Source organism: Podarcis erhardii (genome assembly GCF_964252035.2).
Source record: "Podarcis erhardii genome assembly, chromosome: 8".
NCBI lineage: Eukaryota > Metazoa > Chordata > Lepidosauria > Squamata > Lacertidae > Podarcis > Podarcis erhardii.
Window position 1 is genome coordinate 88209904 of NC_138499.1, and position 16129 is coordinate 88226032.

The window sequence follows — 16129 nt, forward strand, 5'->3', positions numbered from 1 at the left end:
TCAGGGCTTTTCATGCTGTACATAAGGATGCAAATGATTATGCATCAGTTATGTTCATTTGATAAGAACCAGTAAGAGTAGGCATAGGCGCCGACTCCATGGGGCCTGAGGGGGCCCGAGCCCCCTCAAAAATTCGTTTGGGGGGGCTCTGCCCCCCCAATAATTTAAGAAAATTATTAGTTATATTATGCTTTGTAAAATCACAAAATTATGTTGGTATTTTTTATTTTCCTTGTTTGACGATAGTTACCTTTTAAAATACATTCAGTAATGAGTTAAAACAAAGCCACTCCCGATCTAGAGAGGGGGTGGGGTTGCGGGCTCTCGACCCATCAACAATCTCGCAGGGCTGGCGTCAGCCCAGCGAGAAGTGGGGATTCCCCCTAGCTCATTAATATTCACCGCCCACGGCGGCAGCCAATCGGCTGCCGCAAAGGGCGGGCCCTCACAGGTTCACTTAAGGTTGGGGCAGCCCGGGGCTCACCCCTTTCGTTCCCCCAGCAGCAGCGGTTTGGAGGTCTTGGGCCCCCCCAATATTTTTTATAAGTCGGTATGGGCCCCCGCCCCCCCCCAATATTTTTTATAAGTCGGCGCCCCTGAGAGTAGGACTAGACCTTTTCCTGGCAACTGTGTGTTCCAGAGGGCATTCAGAGAGGACTGGCAAGAGAGAAGGGAGAAAACCCCATGTTTGTGTGTGGGGGGGGGGTTACTGAAAATTCCACCTGAAAGCTGCTCATCTTTGGTTTATTCCATGGCCTGGCCGTGGGAAAACATGAAGCACTGACTGAGGGGGCCATTTCACGAGATGAATTGGTGGGAAATGGGAGGATTACGAACCTGCCTTCCCACAGGAAGTGCCTCATTTTACCACAACAGCATTGTGATAGAAATCCATGGTTTCTGTATGTTGCATCCCCCTCATAAGTATCTTGCCTGCTCCTCAGAGTAGACTCACATATTCATATGGAACATCCCCTATACTTGATCAGAAGTGCATATTGTACTCCACCAGGCACACTCCAGACTAGCAAACTCCTGCTGCAGCTTTATGTGTGCAACCATTTGCTGGTCTAGGAGGTTGTGTAAAAGGTTTGGTGTGGCACAGAGCCTAAGAAACTCACCTACCTAACAGGAAGTCCCCGCTTTGTATCTTGCTTCTTGCCATAAGGTCACTGGGTGGCTGACACAGGCAGATCCTTTATAAATGCTGATTGGATTTTTTAAATTGGGGCTTTTGTTTACTGAAATCTCATTCTGATTGTGCTCACTGAGCACTTCTGAAATCCGACAACACCAGCGCAGTTCTAAAATGCATCTCCAAACAAATGCTTATTAGAGGAGAACTATTACGGCAGACGGTAGATACAGAAAATCATCCAAGATAACACAAAGTAAAGAAATGAAAGATTGCAATGATGGCTAATCTAGCCACTTTATTTCACAACACTATTATCAGCTGCAGCAGTCATTTTAGAACACCCTAATATTTTGGAGGAAATTAAAAGGAGACATTGACTCCTATCTGTGCAAAACATCATAGTTCTGGGATCATAATAATGAAACTCTTGCCACTGTTCACAGCGTCTGTGGGGGCTTTCAGCTTGGCAGCACCATGGCAATCACTCAGTCTTGGGGGCCAATTTAGACATGACAGCAGCAGCAGCAGCAGCATCCTTTGAATCACGTTTCCTCTCACACACAGGTGAGGGGAGCTAAGCACTCCCTTTCCTCATCTTGCCACAGAGTCAGCCATCCCTGTTCTGGCCTAGTTTTTAAAAGCCTGTTGTCCTTCTGCCCTTAGTCTGCTTTCAGTACCGGAATTGAGCCAGGCAGAAGAAAAGTGACAAAGCTAATGGTTCCCAAGGAGGGAAGGCAGAGGACGATTCAGCTCCTCCTTATGGGACCCTTTTACTTGTTAAAATCAGATGCCCCAAGTGACTGGGGCAGAATTGCAGTGAATGCCAAGTTGGCTTCAAAGTTCTGTCCCAAAGCACATATAATGCAGGGGTTGAGCAGTTCATTTTAGAGCACAGTAGCTAAAGTAACTGTTTCCCTTACCCATTGCTTTCCTCTCCATAGCCCTTCACCCAGGTGGTTTTCTCCCAGGAAAATCTCACTCCTGGTATCAGTTCCCAAATGAGAGAATTATTTTCTCAGTAGATCTAATTGCAGGAAAAGAAGTCCTAGCAATCCGCCCCCTGGTTTATATGTGCTTGGGGCAAACCTGCCTGCATTTCAAGAGACAGATCCTGTCATGTCTGCTCTGGCTCTGAAACTTAGATTCATGAACTGAAGTTATGCTCTCAAATTTGTGCTTGAGTATATATGCAATTTATTTTGCCTTCTCCCGTAGCATGCAGTTTGGCTTGCTTGTTTGAATCACCTGCAGAGATTTACTGCCCTTCAGGACTAGTTCCAATTATAATCTCCCGTCCGCTCTTTATGTGAAAGGGACCTTTCAGCTGGCGAGAAGGAGCCACCTGCGCCCTGACAGAATGTAGACTGAACTCATGGTGAATGCTAATTTAGCAATATTTATACAATATAAAGAAAACATATGAGATGGAGGAAGGTGTCACATGCTTGAAACTGATGCCCTGAGGAAGGTGGGATGACTCGCTGAAATGGATTGATAGAATAAAACACAAAAAGGATAGAATCATAGAGTCATAGAGTTGGAAGAGACCACAAGGGCCATCGAGTCCAACCCCCTGCCAAGCAGGAAACAGAAAGCTATGCAGTGCCTGCTGTAAAACAAGGAGGGAGGTCAGCAGAGAGCTGTTTCTGAGGTCTTTATCATACAGACACCGGATGGTCAGGACAGGGAGGGACCCTTATTCGTTGAGATGGGCTACCAAATTAAGTGTGGGAAATGCCATCCTTTTAATACTGGAAAGGTTAATGTTTGCTTGAAGTGTGTGCATGTGGTTACACGGTTTGCCTCTGATTCTATGTTCATATAAAAGTTTGGATATGCGCATTCATTTGAGAAGGTTGTTTTCATTTTAACACTGATGAAAGGTTGTTGTGTGTGTTACAACCAGAGAGAAATCTCCCTCTTACCAAAGGGAAGCTTATAAATTCATGGAATAACTAAATGAAATAAACCTCTCCTCTTTTTTCCTTGTAATCTTACGATCATTTATACAAAACAATATGAGTAGGGGAAGTTCACATCACACATACACACAAACACTGGAACAATGCTTGAGGGCCGCAGCAACCGTGTCCCTCTGGCCAGTGGGTGAATGGGCTGTATGAATAGGAGAGCCTTGGGACACCTCATTGAAAGGTGCCCACTTCAATGTTAATAATAAAAAAAAAACATGCCCACTCAAGAACTTCGATTTGTGGAACTGGCACTTTTACAAGTGCCGCATAATGTTCATTCTAGTCTACGGCCATACTACCCTGAACACGCCCGATCTCGTCATAATGTTCATTCTGCACTTGTAAAGAGTCAATCTTTTAGTGTGGCGGCTCTTGCACTCTGGAACTCCCTGCCCATTGACATTAGGTGGGCACCTTTGCTGTACTCTTTTCAGTGTCTTGGGAGGGTGGGGGCACCATTCGCAGGGACCCCTCCCCTCAGGGTCTGGTGTGGGCCCCGTTCACTCTCCTACTCTTCCTCTTTCTACCAGCACAGTGGTTTCCTGGGGAACAGCTGACTCTTGCCAGAGAGCTGAACTGATTGCTTGCAAAGGGCTTTTCTCCTCTCCTCCTTCCATAACCCAGTCTAGTTTTTGTTCCTCCCCCATTCCACCATTTCCTTTCCCCTCCCCTCCCCTCCCTCCAGGGTCCCCACCACCCACACATCCAACCATGGTGCCAATGGGAGTTTACATTGCACTGCAAATAGCAACCGAGGAGCTGATTCTGATTGGGACCTCAGCAAGGAAGGCAATGGGTTAAATCCCTCTCTTCCCACAATTCCACTCCTCTTCCCACAGTGCCGGCTGTTTATTTTAAAAATATTGTATGTCAGGACTAAAGACATGAAGAACCTTGTGTTTAGTTTGACCCACAGTTGACAGCCCATTGAGCTCTCAACAAAGCAACGTTGCCAATGCAAATACTCAGCATAAAAACTGAGGTTGAGTACAGAAGCATTGCAACAGGAGCAGCCCCCAAGAGCATTGCAGAACAGTCTTCATCCTTTTCAGCAAGCCTTGCCTGAATGGAGGGTGCAACAGCTTCACCGCACGCTGCTCTGTTGCTATGGACCCTGTAAGGTGCAACAAAATAGTTTGCTGTGAATGTGTGTCAGATTAGAGACCAGGAGGTCGCAGACAGACTTGGGAACCCATTTGAGGGAAGTGCACTTTGATGCTGCAAGCATCAGCAATATTCAGTCACTGTAAACCACTCGTGTCATGGAGATGCCTTTAACCTCTACGTGCCTCAAGGAGGAGTGGATCCCCAGAGTTATACCTGGCCTTTGAATATCCAGCACCTGTCAGTTTAAATTAAGAGTTGTTTCTCTTCAGTGTCTAGCAGCTATTCTAATTCAAAGCCATTCTCTCTCTCTCTCTCTCTCTCTCTCTCTCTCTCTCTCTCTCTCTCAAAAAAGAGGCTTAAATTAAAAACAAGCAATTTCTCTTGCTATTGCAAAAAGAGAATATTTTTTTAAAGTTTGCAGGTTTAAGGTGAAGGAGGGAAGTTCTCTGCATGGCCAGGGGTGCACCCACAATGATCAGCAAAGACCCATCAGGGTTAACAGTATTACCCCCCCCCCCAGCTGCCCATTGCACAGCTCTTTTCCCGCTTCCCACCTCAATAAAGGCCTTTTGGGCAAACTACACCCTCCCATCTCACACTGCTGCCCATATGAACAACCAACCGAACTCACACAGATATTTTGGTGTTCCTGCTTCAGAGACTGTCACAAAAAGATTCCTGCTTCCTGCTGCTCACAAAGGCCAGGGAATAACAACACAAACTCAGAGGAGAGCTTGCAAATGCATGCATCTGATTGGGTGGGGAGGCTCTTTATGATCCTGCCCTGACGCTGAGGACCTTTCAGTGCATTTCCGAAGGACTCCTGGTTGGCTAGAGTTTATTCCAAGGGAAGTAAAAAATGGAGGCCCTCTCCAAGCCACATCTATTGAAATGTAATTTCTTTCACCCAATTGTTATTGGCTGTGCTGTCCAGAGATGGTTGGCTGGCCCGTCAGATTGACAGAAACAACTCCAGAGTTGTTAATACCTTAATGTAAGGTATTGTGTTGGATATGAATGTAAGGAACAGAAAGGGAACTGGGTTTAGGGGAGTCTAGAGGGGGCAGTACCCTACCTGTCCTAATGGACCAGCCTGCACCAGATAACAGCTACATAAAACTTTCCAAGATGTAATCAATATAATTGACCCAGTTAGAAAAGATACTCACCAAACAAAAGGCTGCTTGGTCAGGTGGTCTGCTCACATAGTTTCAACATGAGTACACTGGCTTTGGCTTCCTGGTCCCATGAATGATGTCCACACATGTGCTGAATGTCATGTAATGTTCTGAGACAGAGAAGGATTTCTAGGAAAAAGAACACTTGATTCATACATTATACTATTGAGTATGATGAGCTGACCAAATTCATACATCAAACCAGGAGATTATGAGAGTGTTGGTTGTGGCTTGCAGTAACTCCAACAGTTTTATTCTTTGCACTCCAGACATTATAGCACAGATTGATGGGGCAGTGGGGGACATGCAAGCTGACCTAACAACATTGGGGTGAGACATACCAGAGCATCGTGGGAGGAATCACAGAGGCGACAGCAGTCAGCCCTCGAGGTAACAGACAGCCTGTGCCGAAGGCTGCAGTCCTAAGCACCTTTACTAGGAACTAGTGCCAAGCAATATCTGGGTGCAGTTTTGCACTTTCCACAGCAACAGAATAATGTGCAGAGCTATTCCATCGCATTCAGTAGTTTTGCTGTATCAAAAGTTTGTCCTGCAGTTTTTTCATTCATCACTTAAAATTTATCAGAGGAAAGAGAAATTTTCAGTGAAATTCTCATGGATGGGTGCAGGGCTTATGACTCTCCCGATGCACCCTAAAAAGCCCATAGCATCTTGGACTGAGCTTTTCTTCAAGTATAAGAAGGCAGAGAGCCTGTCGGCCATGAGCTACTCGTTTTTAAATGAAATCCTAACTTTTAAGGAAATCAATGCAAAAAGCATTTTCATGGTAAAAAAGAAGCACTTCTCTTAAAAATAAAATCTGTGGATGTACTGATTTCAGAAAGTGCTACCACCCTCAGCTTCACACTGTTCAAGGAAAAATGTCATGAAGCAAGTCCCCCGCAAGGGGCTTTTTTTTCATGTTAGGAAGCCAAGTCAGCCAGGGAGGCTGTGGAAAGCTGGAGATATGTTTAATGAGAAGAAAGAGACACACACCACCCTGGTCACCTTACAACTATGAAGGAAGCATAAAGGTAAAGTCCAGTCGTGAACGACTCTGGAGTTGCGGTGCTCATCTCGCTCTATAGGCCGAGAGAGCCGGCGTTTGTTCACAGACAGCTTCCGGGTCCTGTGGCCAGCATGACTAAGCCGCTTCTGGCGAACCAGAGCAGTGCACAGAAACGCCGTTTACCTTCCCGTTTACCTATTTATCTACTTGCACTGGCGTGCTTTTGAACTGCTAGGTTGGCAGGAGCAGGGACCAAACAATGGGAGCTCATTCTGTCGCGGGGATTTGAACTGCCAACCTTCTGATCGGCAAGTCCTAGGCTCAGTGGTTTAGACCACAGCACCACCCGTGTCCCATTGAAGGAAGCATATAACAACATTATACAGAAATTCTAAATTGCCCTGTGTGTGTAGCTCTGCTCTTCTTTTCCCTTGGAGAAATTCATGCATGATCCAGGGGGAAATAAGCTTGTGGGGGCCATGTGTGAAAAGGCTGTCTGTGAATGAAGATGAATAACTTACGTGTAGCTGCAAGTGCTGCATGACTGAGAGGGGGCAGCACAATTGTGGCTTGGCGTCAAGGAGGGGAGGGGTTAACGGAGTCCTGTGAGGCAGCTCTACAACACTGCTCTGTGACGTTTGGGTGGTGGCGGATTGTACCAAAACTCTGTTAAGAACTGGTGGTAACTGTCTTCCTCCTCTACTTTATAAATTTGACATTTGTAGTGAAAGATTAGTGCAGAATTAGCATAGCAGAGGTAAGAAGGCTGTATTGAAGGGTCATTGTTCTTACCATGTACACATCTGAGCTCTGCATAGAAATGTCATGCATTTTATGACATTTTATGTCTGATTGTGAATGCGCGCTCTCTCTCTCTCTCTCTCTCTCTCTCTCTCTCTCTTCCCACATGCTTTATACATCGGATGAAGTAGTCTCAGGTCCAAGAAAGTTTAAACCATAATATACTTGTTAGCCTTCAAAGTTCCAGAACAACCAGAATCGTCCCATAATAGGGCTTCTACCAGTTAACCTCAAATGATTTTATGGAAAGTCTATAAAAACTATAAACTGGTGGCAACCTTGCAGAGGTCTTGTAGCATTCATTATTTTGACATGAAGTTCCTGGTCAGTTCCATGTCAGTCAATACATAGCTAACTACGTCATTAATAGTAATCGAATTAGGAAGCCACATGACTCTGTGAAATACTCCCATAAAATGATAGCTGCAGCTGCTTCATATTGATTTATTTTGTGTAACTTTTGTGCAAATCAATCTGTAGAAAGACATGCATGAACACAGCACTGTATACAATGTGCTGTCTTTACTGCAGGTTTCTTGCCCATAGTAGAGTGTGTTCAGTTATCAAGTAGTACTTTTCTTTTCTTTGTAAGACAAAGCTTGTGTGAGTGCTGAAATCAGACTTATATTTGGCAGAATAGCAAACAATGAATGGGGCTGTTCGGCCCAGTGGTCCATTAAGAAAACAATCTATACGAACAGTTTTGCTGCCTTCAGTTTGAAAGATTAATGCTTTCTTAGTGACTTGTGGAAATGGATCCATTCTCCAAAGAACTTTGTAAGTAAATATAAGAACAACAAAACCAGATGGTGTGACTCTTTGCAGACTTTATGTTGCGGACCACATGAGCAAAGGAGCAGATCAAACCACCTTATCCCACCTCTAAAAAATATTGGGTTTAGAGCAGCAGTTGGGAAGCTGTGACCTTCCAAATGTTGCTGGAGTCCAATTCCCACCAGCCCCAGCCAGCATAGGCAAAGGCCAGGGATGATGGGTCTTGTAGTCCAAAAACATCTGGAAGGCCACAGGCTCCCAGTCTCTAATTTAGGATCATGAGGTGAATAATATTGCCAGGCTGGGCCTGGAATCCACCCAGTTGCTCTTTGAACTTCAGCCATATTCATAATCTTATCCACATCCTTTGGCAATGGGCTTTCAGAGTGTAGAAAATTATTTCACTTACATCTTAATATTTAGTTATTTCCTTAATTATTTTTTCATGTTGGGCGGGCGGGAGGGAAAAGTGGTGGAATGTGTTTCATCTGTGGCCATTCCTAGGGTTCATATTTCTCAAAGTAGACTTGCCAAAGGATAGATCCATATGCAGAGTACATATTTGATAACTGTAGTAGTGTTAGCACCAGCAAGATTTCACATCATACTTGCACTGAAATCAGTCAGGCATGATAATAATCTGATTCTTTCCTTGTTTGTGTTACCTTCTTTCAAACTATTATAAAGCACACCGTAATCTTTCAACACATGGGGCAGTAAGTGAAGACATATTTATAATAATATTTAAGCAAGAATGTATATATAAAAAAGGCTTTGATTAAGTTATTTGGAAGACACATCGTTCAGTGAAAATGATTTGACTATTAATTTGACCCTTGGTACTCAAGTATCAGGTCTGTAAAAATGAATTTAAGTACAGTGGTACCTCAGGTTACATACGCTTCAGGTTACAGACTCCGCTAACCCAGAAATAGTACCTCACATTAAGAACTTTGCTTCAGGATGAGAACAGAAATCATGCAGTGGCGGTGCAGCGGCAGTGGGAGGCCCCATTAGCTAAAGTGGTACCTCAGGTCAAGAACAGTTTCAGGTTAATGAAAGACCTCCGGAACAAATTAAGTTCTTAACCCGAGGTACCACTGTAATCCCATTTCTAAAACTCAGCAGAATGCTTTTGTAGTTGCCTAATCTGCCCCAAATATGAATCAGGGTTTTGTAATATTGCAATAGCATGACAACCATGCATTACAACATAGATTGTGGTTTGTTTGTTTATTTTCAAATTATTTTTTCCCATTCTAAACATTGGAAATATGTCCAATTGAGCTTCTTTACAAAAACATGCTTAAAAAGTAAATGGGGCAGGCTGCTGTTTTCAACCTCCTATATTCAGCAGTACCAGTGGCTTCAAAAGGATTATTACAAATTAACTCGACTGATCAAAACTGCAACACTTCTTACAAACAGCCAACTTTTTGAACGAAATGAATTGTCAGCAAACTTAAAATAATATAAATCCTGAATCCATTCAAAGACATCTCATTTGATCAAATATGGAGTGAGCATTAAAACTTTTAAGAACTCTTGTATCATAGAGTTGACATTCACAGGACACCTCTGAGCTGGATCCGCCATGAACATATACCAGGAAACTTCCTTAAGAACATTAACATTTTCTCTTTCAACTGCAGCTCCTCATACTTCGTAAGAGGTCATGTGGGGGATTCCTCCGATTTTCAAAAGCAACTTTTTGGGTAGCAGAGGACTGGCTGTGTCAAAGCTTCTCCCATATTCTTTCGATACACCCTCCAACATTTCATATATACACGACACACTATTCAAAGACCGCTCTCTCCCCCCCCCCACACTTTCCTGCTAACAGATGTTCCTTTTACAAAAATTAAATGTTTAATTTTATTATAGATCTGGTTAGAATTATAGGATGCTAGAATTTTGCAGTGGAACTGATTTTAGTGATTCTTGATTAGATGCAACACTAAACACATTCAGCAACTTCTTTCTTTCTTTCTTTCTTTCTTTCTTTCTTTCTTTCTTTCTTTCTTTCTTTCATTCTTGACTATTCTCATTGAAGTCTGTAAAAGATCGCAGACACAACTTCTCTAGAGAGCAGAAGCCAAAGTCTCAGTAATGGCAACTCTAACCCAGTTTTTGAAAAGGCATTTCCTTCCTCAGATCTCCTCACAAGGCAAATCAGTAAAAGAGATGAAAGGTTTTACTAGGGAAATGAATTAAAATCAGGGGCCATCCTTGATATATAGGGACATTTGGAATGTAAGTTTTGGATCCCAGCTTTATTCTGTGGAGAAAAACATGATTATATCATTTTATATCACTCCTTCACACACCATATGCTGTTTAAAACACACAATGGATTGAGACCACTAGAGATTCCAGTCCATGTATCACTTGTGCCTTTATCTGTCAGGAGGCAAAAGTTCTTTACTTCATGACCACCCTCACCCCACTTCTGAAATAATATCCTGCGATTTACTAATTTCTTGATTTAAGAAAGATATTTTACTTGTGTTTCAATTCATACACAAAAACCGGTAACTAACAGTGCTTAAAAATATTAACACTACTTCACTTGTTCACAAACGTACAAAATAATAATAATAATAATAATGGATTTACATTCAACAGTAAAGCTTAATGTCCACGCTAGGTAATAGTTTCATTGACATTCACATACACAAGCACAGAATAAATATTTCAGGATACTTATAAGAGCATAGAGCATACATACAGTACTTGAATTTTACATAATGAGTGATAGTTGTAGGGTTGGAAATCATAAACTCAGAGAGAAATTAAACTATAGCCCAAGGAAGTCATGAGAGAGGGAATAACACCAAGACACTGCACAGAGCCAGCAGGTGAGTCGATCTGCTTAGTGTGAGAAAGGGTCTGCTTCAGCTTCCTCTGACAAAAAAATTGTTTACAAATGTCGTGTATTCAAAGTGCAGAATAAGTAATGCAAAAAGAGAAAGAGAATATCTTGTATTTCTTAATGCATGCAAGAGGCAGTCTCCCCCCAAAACCAGTGACCTGACAGAATAAAGCTGTGATTGGCAGATATAATACAGATGTTTCAGGCAAATTTTTCTAAAGCACTTCAATAGCAGCAATTATATTTTCTAATGGCTGTAAATTTACTTCAGTCTGGGTTAAAGGAATCCTATTTCTTCCTCATTTACAGCTACTTTCCCTTTATAAATAGAGATATCAAATCACAAACAGCATAGATAAGATTTTCTTTTTTTGTCCTTACTTTTGCATATGTGTTATGGAAATACTCTGACCTTTTCAGAGACATTATGTGCAAAAGAATGTTAAATAGAGTGGAAACAAGGACATAAAGGAAACATCACAGTCAGTTACATTCCTGAGATGTCAGCCTTCCCTTCCCTTGTTAAACTCCGAGGACATGTCTGCACAGTGGTTTCAAAAGGCATTGGATGTTCCCCGGACGGACACCCAACTCCCTGCGGTTCATGCATGCCAAGGCCTGGGTAGCAGGACCAGTTCTGTCTACACAGCTGGATACAAAATGTGAACAAAGGAATCTCCACTCCTCAAGGTTCCTCTTCAGTTTGCTTGGTGGTTTGTTTGTTTGTTGATGTTGTTTTGAGAGAGGGGGGGTTCCCCATGCTCCCTGTTATCGCGGGAGCACTGAGCCAGGAGTGTGGGCAGTTGCTGTGTAGACGTTCCCTGAGGGACATCCTTGCTAGGAGAACAAAAGGCCAATGTGGCAATACGGCCAATGGCTTGGAAGAAGATATACTTCATGGTATAGAGTTATCTGAGTGAGTCTTCCTTTTTTTGCTGGAGTGTGTATATAAAATATATAAAAGCTCCAGCATACTACACACTAGCTCTTGTAGATTACGAAAAATCTAACTGCAAATTTTTAGATAGTTCCCCAGGCCGCACAGCATTGCACATTAATTCCACAAGGAACTACACTTGTTTGTGTTTTGGAACGCTTCTTGTGTCGTATTAATCTGATCTTGCATCACCTAGCTGATAATCAGCACACAAAAGTTTCCAATCAGATACAGGGTGCACAATACCAAAAATGTTTAAGTCCCCCTCCCCCCCACCCCCCACCCCCCGTAAGTATCATCAGGACAGGATCACAGGAACCACAATGCAAAGAGTCCAACCTCGCACTGGCTGTATTGTGAAGAGTCTCCTTTTCAGCGTAGGAGAAAAGAAACTTGTGTCTGCTTTTTAGATTCTGAAAACAAGCCAGAGTGGAGAAAAAGAGTTAACACCAGGCTTAATAAAGCTTTCAAGACAAAACTGTTAAGCAATCTAGACAGACATTGTGAATTCCCTGTGGATTTCTGAAGTCTTGCACATACAGGAAATTGGCTAACAGTAGGAAGAAGTTGGGAGTTGCTACATAGGAGAGATCTTCCAAGATTACAAAAATTGGCTAAGTAGATTGTTCAGTATAAACCCCTCACTGGTCACTGTTGTCAGTGGTGCTGTTGCCCTTTTCTTTTTTCTCCTGAGCTTTGTTCCCCTTCTTCTTTTTCTTCTTTTTCTTGCTCTCCTCCTTCTTGCCAAAGGTTATGAAGTCACTTTTGTCAGTTTGGCTGTTGGGCGGATCCTGACGGATGGAGATGATTGCAGGAGATCCTGGGATAATGAATTTGTCTGGCAACTCACCGGGACCAGGCTGCTTGGAGTTGCCAGGTCCATATTTAAAGGTCCAGCTGTTGCTGTTCACGCCAGCTCCCACTGGAGGGGACACCTCGCCAGCCTCTGGTTCTGTGGGGGGGGGGGGATAAAAGTGAACAATAAACCCTTAGTATTGCAATTAAAGCTCTGCAGCTAGGGTACCATGCAACTGGGATTTTCTCAAAGACCTGGCTCACAGGTAAAGCTAAGGCAAACCATGGTTTTGCACAAATGTGAGATCCTGAGAGATCCTGAGAGATCCACTTTGCTCTTCCTCTGATCTGTGGCTGAGAGATACACCATGGTTTGGCTTAATACGTCATCCAAACTCAGGCCCATGGTTTGTCTTGCTCTGGACAAACCACAAGCTGTAACCACAGTTTGCTTTACAGTTCATGGTTTGTCTGAAGGAGCCAAATCACAAGCCTGGGTTGGGATAACAGACCAAGGCAAATCATAGCTTAGCAGGACCAGAGAAGGAATAAAACGGCCCTGAGCTCCTCTCTGGGAGCCCGCATGCTCGTGTGTTCATCCTAAGCCATAGTTTTGTATTAGAATTATAAGTGAACTGGGACAAATAAAGGTAACAGCATACAGACTTCTCTGCAAATGGGGTCTGTCTTCTCTATTTAATTTAAATAAATATATTATGTTGCTTAGTGCTCTTTCAAAACACTGGAAAAAGAAAACCACAGGGCATTGAAATGTCAAGTCATTACAAGGGATGCATTGCGAGTTCAATATAATTTGGGGGTGACAATATTTCAGTGTATTAAATAGCTACAAATATTTGAGGACCTATTCTTATCATACCACATCTTCATAACTGGAATATTGCATACAAATCATATATTAGCAGGACTCATAGGTATCCACTGAATTTCATATTGAATGCAAATTAAAACAAGCCTGATCCTGATCACACTCCATCTCCCCATGGCTGCTATTGACATAACCCACAAATCATAAAAAATTAGCTTATTAAATGCCCTCACCCCATTTCATGTATTTTGACCCTAAGGATTGAGTCCTAAATGTGTTAACTAGTGAATAAGTCCCACTGAACAGCAGTGTGACTTACTTCTGAGTAAACATGCATGGATGCTTTAACTAATGGATAGGCTGGTTTTTCTGCATAGGTTGCAAGGAAATGAATTTGCTCAGATCACTGTGTCCAACTAGGAAACTGTAAGCCACAATTTTTTCTGGAGTCTGGTGCAAGTAATTTTTTTAAAGTCTGCCAGATTAAAACTTTCATGGCTAGTGTAAATAAGTGTCTGAAACAGCAATTCACATATTTCTAATATTTAAAAATAATATTATTGCAGAGTTTCTATTTTATAAAATTTAATCTGCCCATCTTAACCAATGAATTATCTTTCTTTTGATGCCTTTAAACTGCATCATCTAATGTTTTGGTTTTCTATGGCATTCTTTTGTAACGTCCAGCATCTGACTATTAAGGCTTGCTTTTTGTGATTCCAGTATTCCAGAAACGACTTCAGTGCACAAGACCCTGCCATATATCTTCAGTCTTTGTTTTAGCTTAATTAAATCTTTTCTGAGTGGAGATTGTGTGTCCTTCTCACTTCCATTATTCCCCTCACTGCCTTGGAATAATAAATTACACAGCTGAACTTTGTGTGCCTAATACAAATCATGATTCAACACTCCCTCCTGTTGTACAAAACGGAAACTTGTGTTCTGAATATTAAACATATATTTGTCCATAACCTCTGCAATTAGTCCCAACAACCCTGACCTATATACATAGCTTTTCTGTTTTCATGTCTGAATGGGAAAGGGTGAAGTTGGAATGGGATACGAGAGGGCAGAGACAAAAGAGGGAAACCATCAGTCACTAGGACTCGTCCTTAGTGTTCAGCACTGTATGCAACAATGAATAAAACTCAGGAGAAATACTTTGCAATTGTTTCTCTCTGCACAATTGGCTCTCTGCCACCAGCACCCACTGGGTGGAGAGGATAGCTTTTCTATGTCACACAACAGCAATCTGAATATAAAGAAGAATTCAGAAGTAAATATCTTTTACTTGCAGACCAAAGTCCATTCTATAACCATGTTCTGGTATATCTGTATACAAGGCATTGATTCTATCCTTGTTTCCAGGTTTTCCTTCCAGATTTTTTTGGGCGAGGGCATAGCCAGGCCTCATATTAGGGGGGCAGTCTTTTGTTGGGGGGTGCAGAGCCTCATATTTGTACTGATTTGTATTGATTGGGGGGGGCAGCTGCCCCCTCCTGCCCTCCCTTGGCTACACCCATGGGGAGAAAAACAAGGATTTGAACAGAACTTTCTAACCTGTAGCTTTGATCATATTCTTAACCATATCTCAGAACAGGGTGGTACCTCATTTTTCTAACAATGTACATGTGACTTAACAGATGCCCAACATGGTGTGGTTTTTCTCATCTTAAGGATGAAGTAATTGAAAAAACTACAATGTCAAAATGCTGTCCTGAACAACCAGGTAGTAGTTCTCCTATAATCACTGTGACGTTATTTGAATATTTTGCAGGAAAATAATTTACAATAATTAGCATCCTTTTACTGAGGCTCCAAGACTTTGGCCACCTCTTGAGAAGAGAAGACTCTCTGGAAAAGACTCTGATGTTGGGAAAGATGGAGGGCGCAAGGAGAAGGGGACGACAGAGGGCAAGATGGTTGGACAGTGTTCTCGAAGCTACCAGGATGAGTTTGACCAAACTGCGGGAGGCAGTGGAAGACAGGAGGGCCTGGCGTGCTCTGGTCCAGGGGGTCACGAAGAGGCGGACACGACTAAGCGACTAAACAACAACCTCAACTTTTAAGAATCTTTTTAAATTTACTGAAAAGCTGAACCAGCCCTTTCAGGACAACTTTGAGAGTATTCCTTTATAGAAAGCGACAGGTGCCTTCTTGTATTGAAATGAATAGGGAGGAACCCTCACATTTAGAAAGGCTCCATGTGGGTATTCAGAATTCAGAATTTAGAAAGGCTCCATGTGGGTATTCAGAATTCTAATCTGGGCAGTTACCTGTAAAAGGCCTCAATATTCAGCAGTGACTGCTCCCCACAACAAATGGGGACAAATGGGGACACAACAAATGGTCACACACAGCACCCCCGGATCCCAGTGTGGCTCCCAGTAGTACAGGCTGGCTTCAACCTCCCCAGGCTGGATACCTGGAGGTCTCCGCCTGCCTCTGCCAATCTCCCAATCCAGCCTGGGGAGGCATTGCCATGGGATCGGCCAGGTAGGGAGAGGGACTACCCTGCCTACACAACAGAAGGTGAACCTGCGAAGCGTCAGTTGGCCCCAGAGCTTCTCCCACCCTGTCCTCCCTCAGTTAAGCCTTCTTTTGCAGGTTAACCTCTTCTCCATAGGTACATGGGCACTGCTACATCATGGTTGCTGTTGAAGGCCCGGAAAGGAATTTCCCTGCATTGGCAGGTTTTGCCTTTCCAGTAGCAAAA

At 42.9% G+C, this 16129-nt stretch overlaps 1 protein-coding gene across 10 annotated transcripts in view; it reads right to left on the minus strand.

Annotated features, from left to right (window-relative positions):
• Positions 1-10605: 10605 nt before the first annotated feature.
• LOC309347809 (protocadherin alpha-C2-like) overlaps positions 10606-16129 on the minus strand; it is a 191258-nt gene continuing 185734 nt past the window's right edge. For 9 of the 10 annotated variants that reach the window (XM_081872648.1, XM_081872647.1, XM_081872651.1 and 6 more), the window contains one exon: positions 10606-12741. In XM_081872648.1, coding sequence (XP_081728774.1) covers positions 12431-12741 — 311 coding nt within the window. In that variant the 3' untranslated portion in view covers positions 10606-12430. The remainder of the gene's footprint in view (positions 12742-16129) is intronic. The other variant, XM_081872643.1, reaches the window with a different exon arrangement.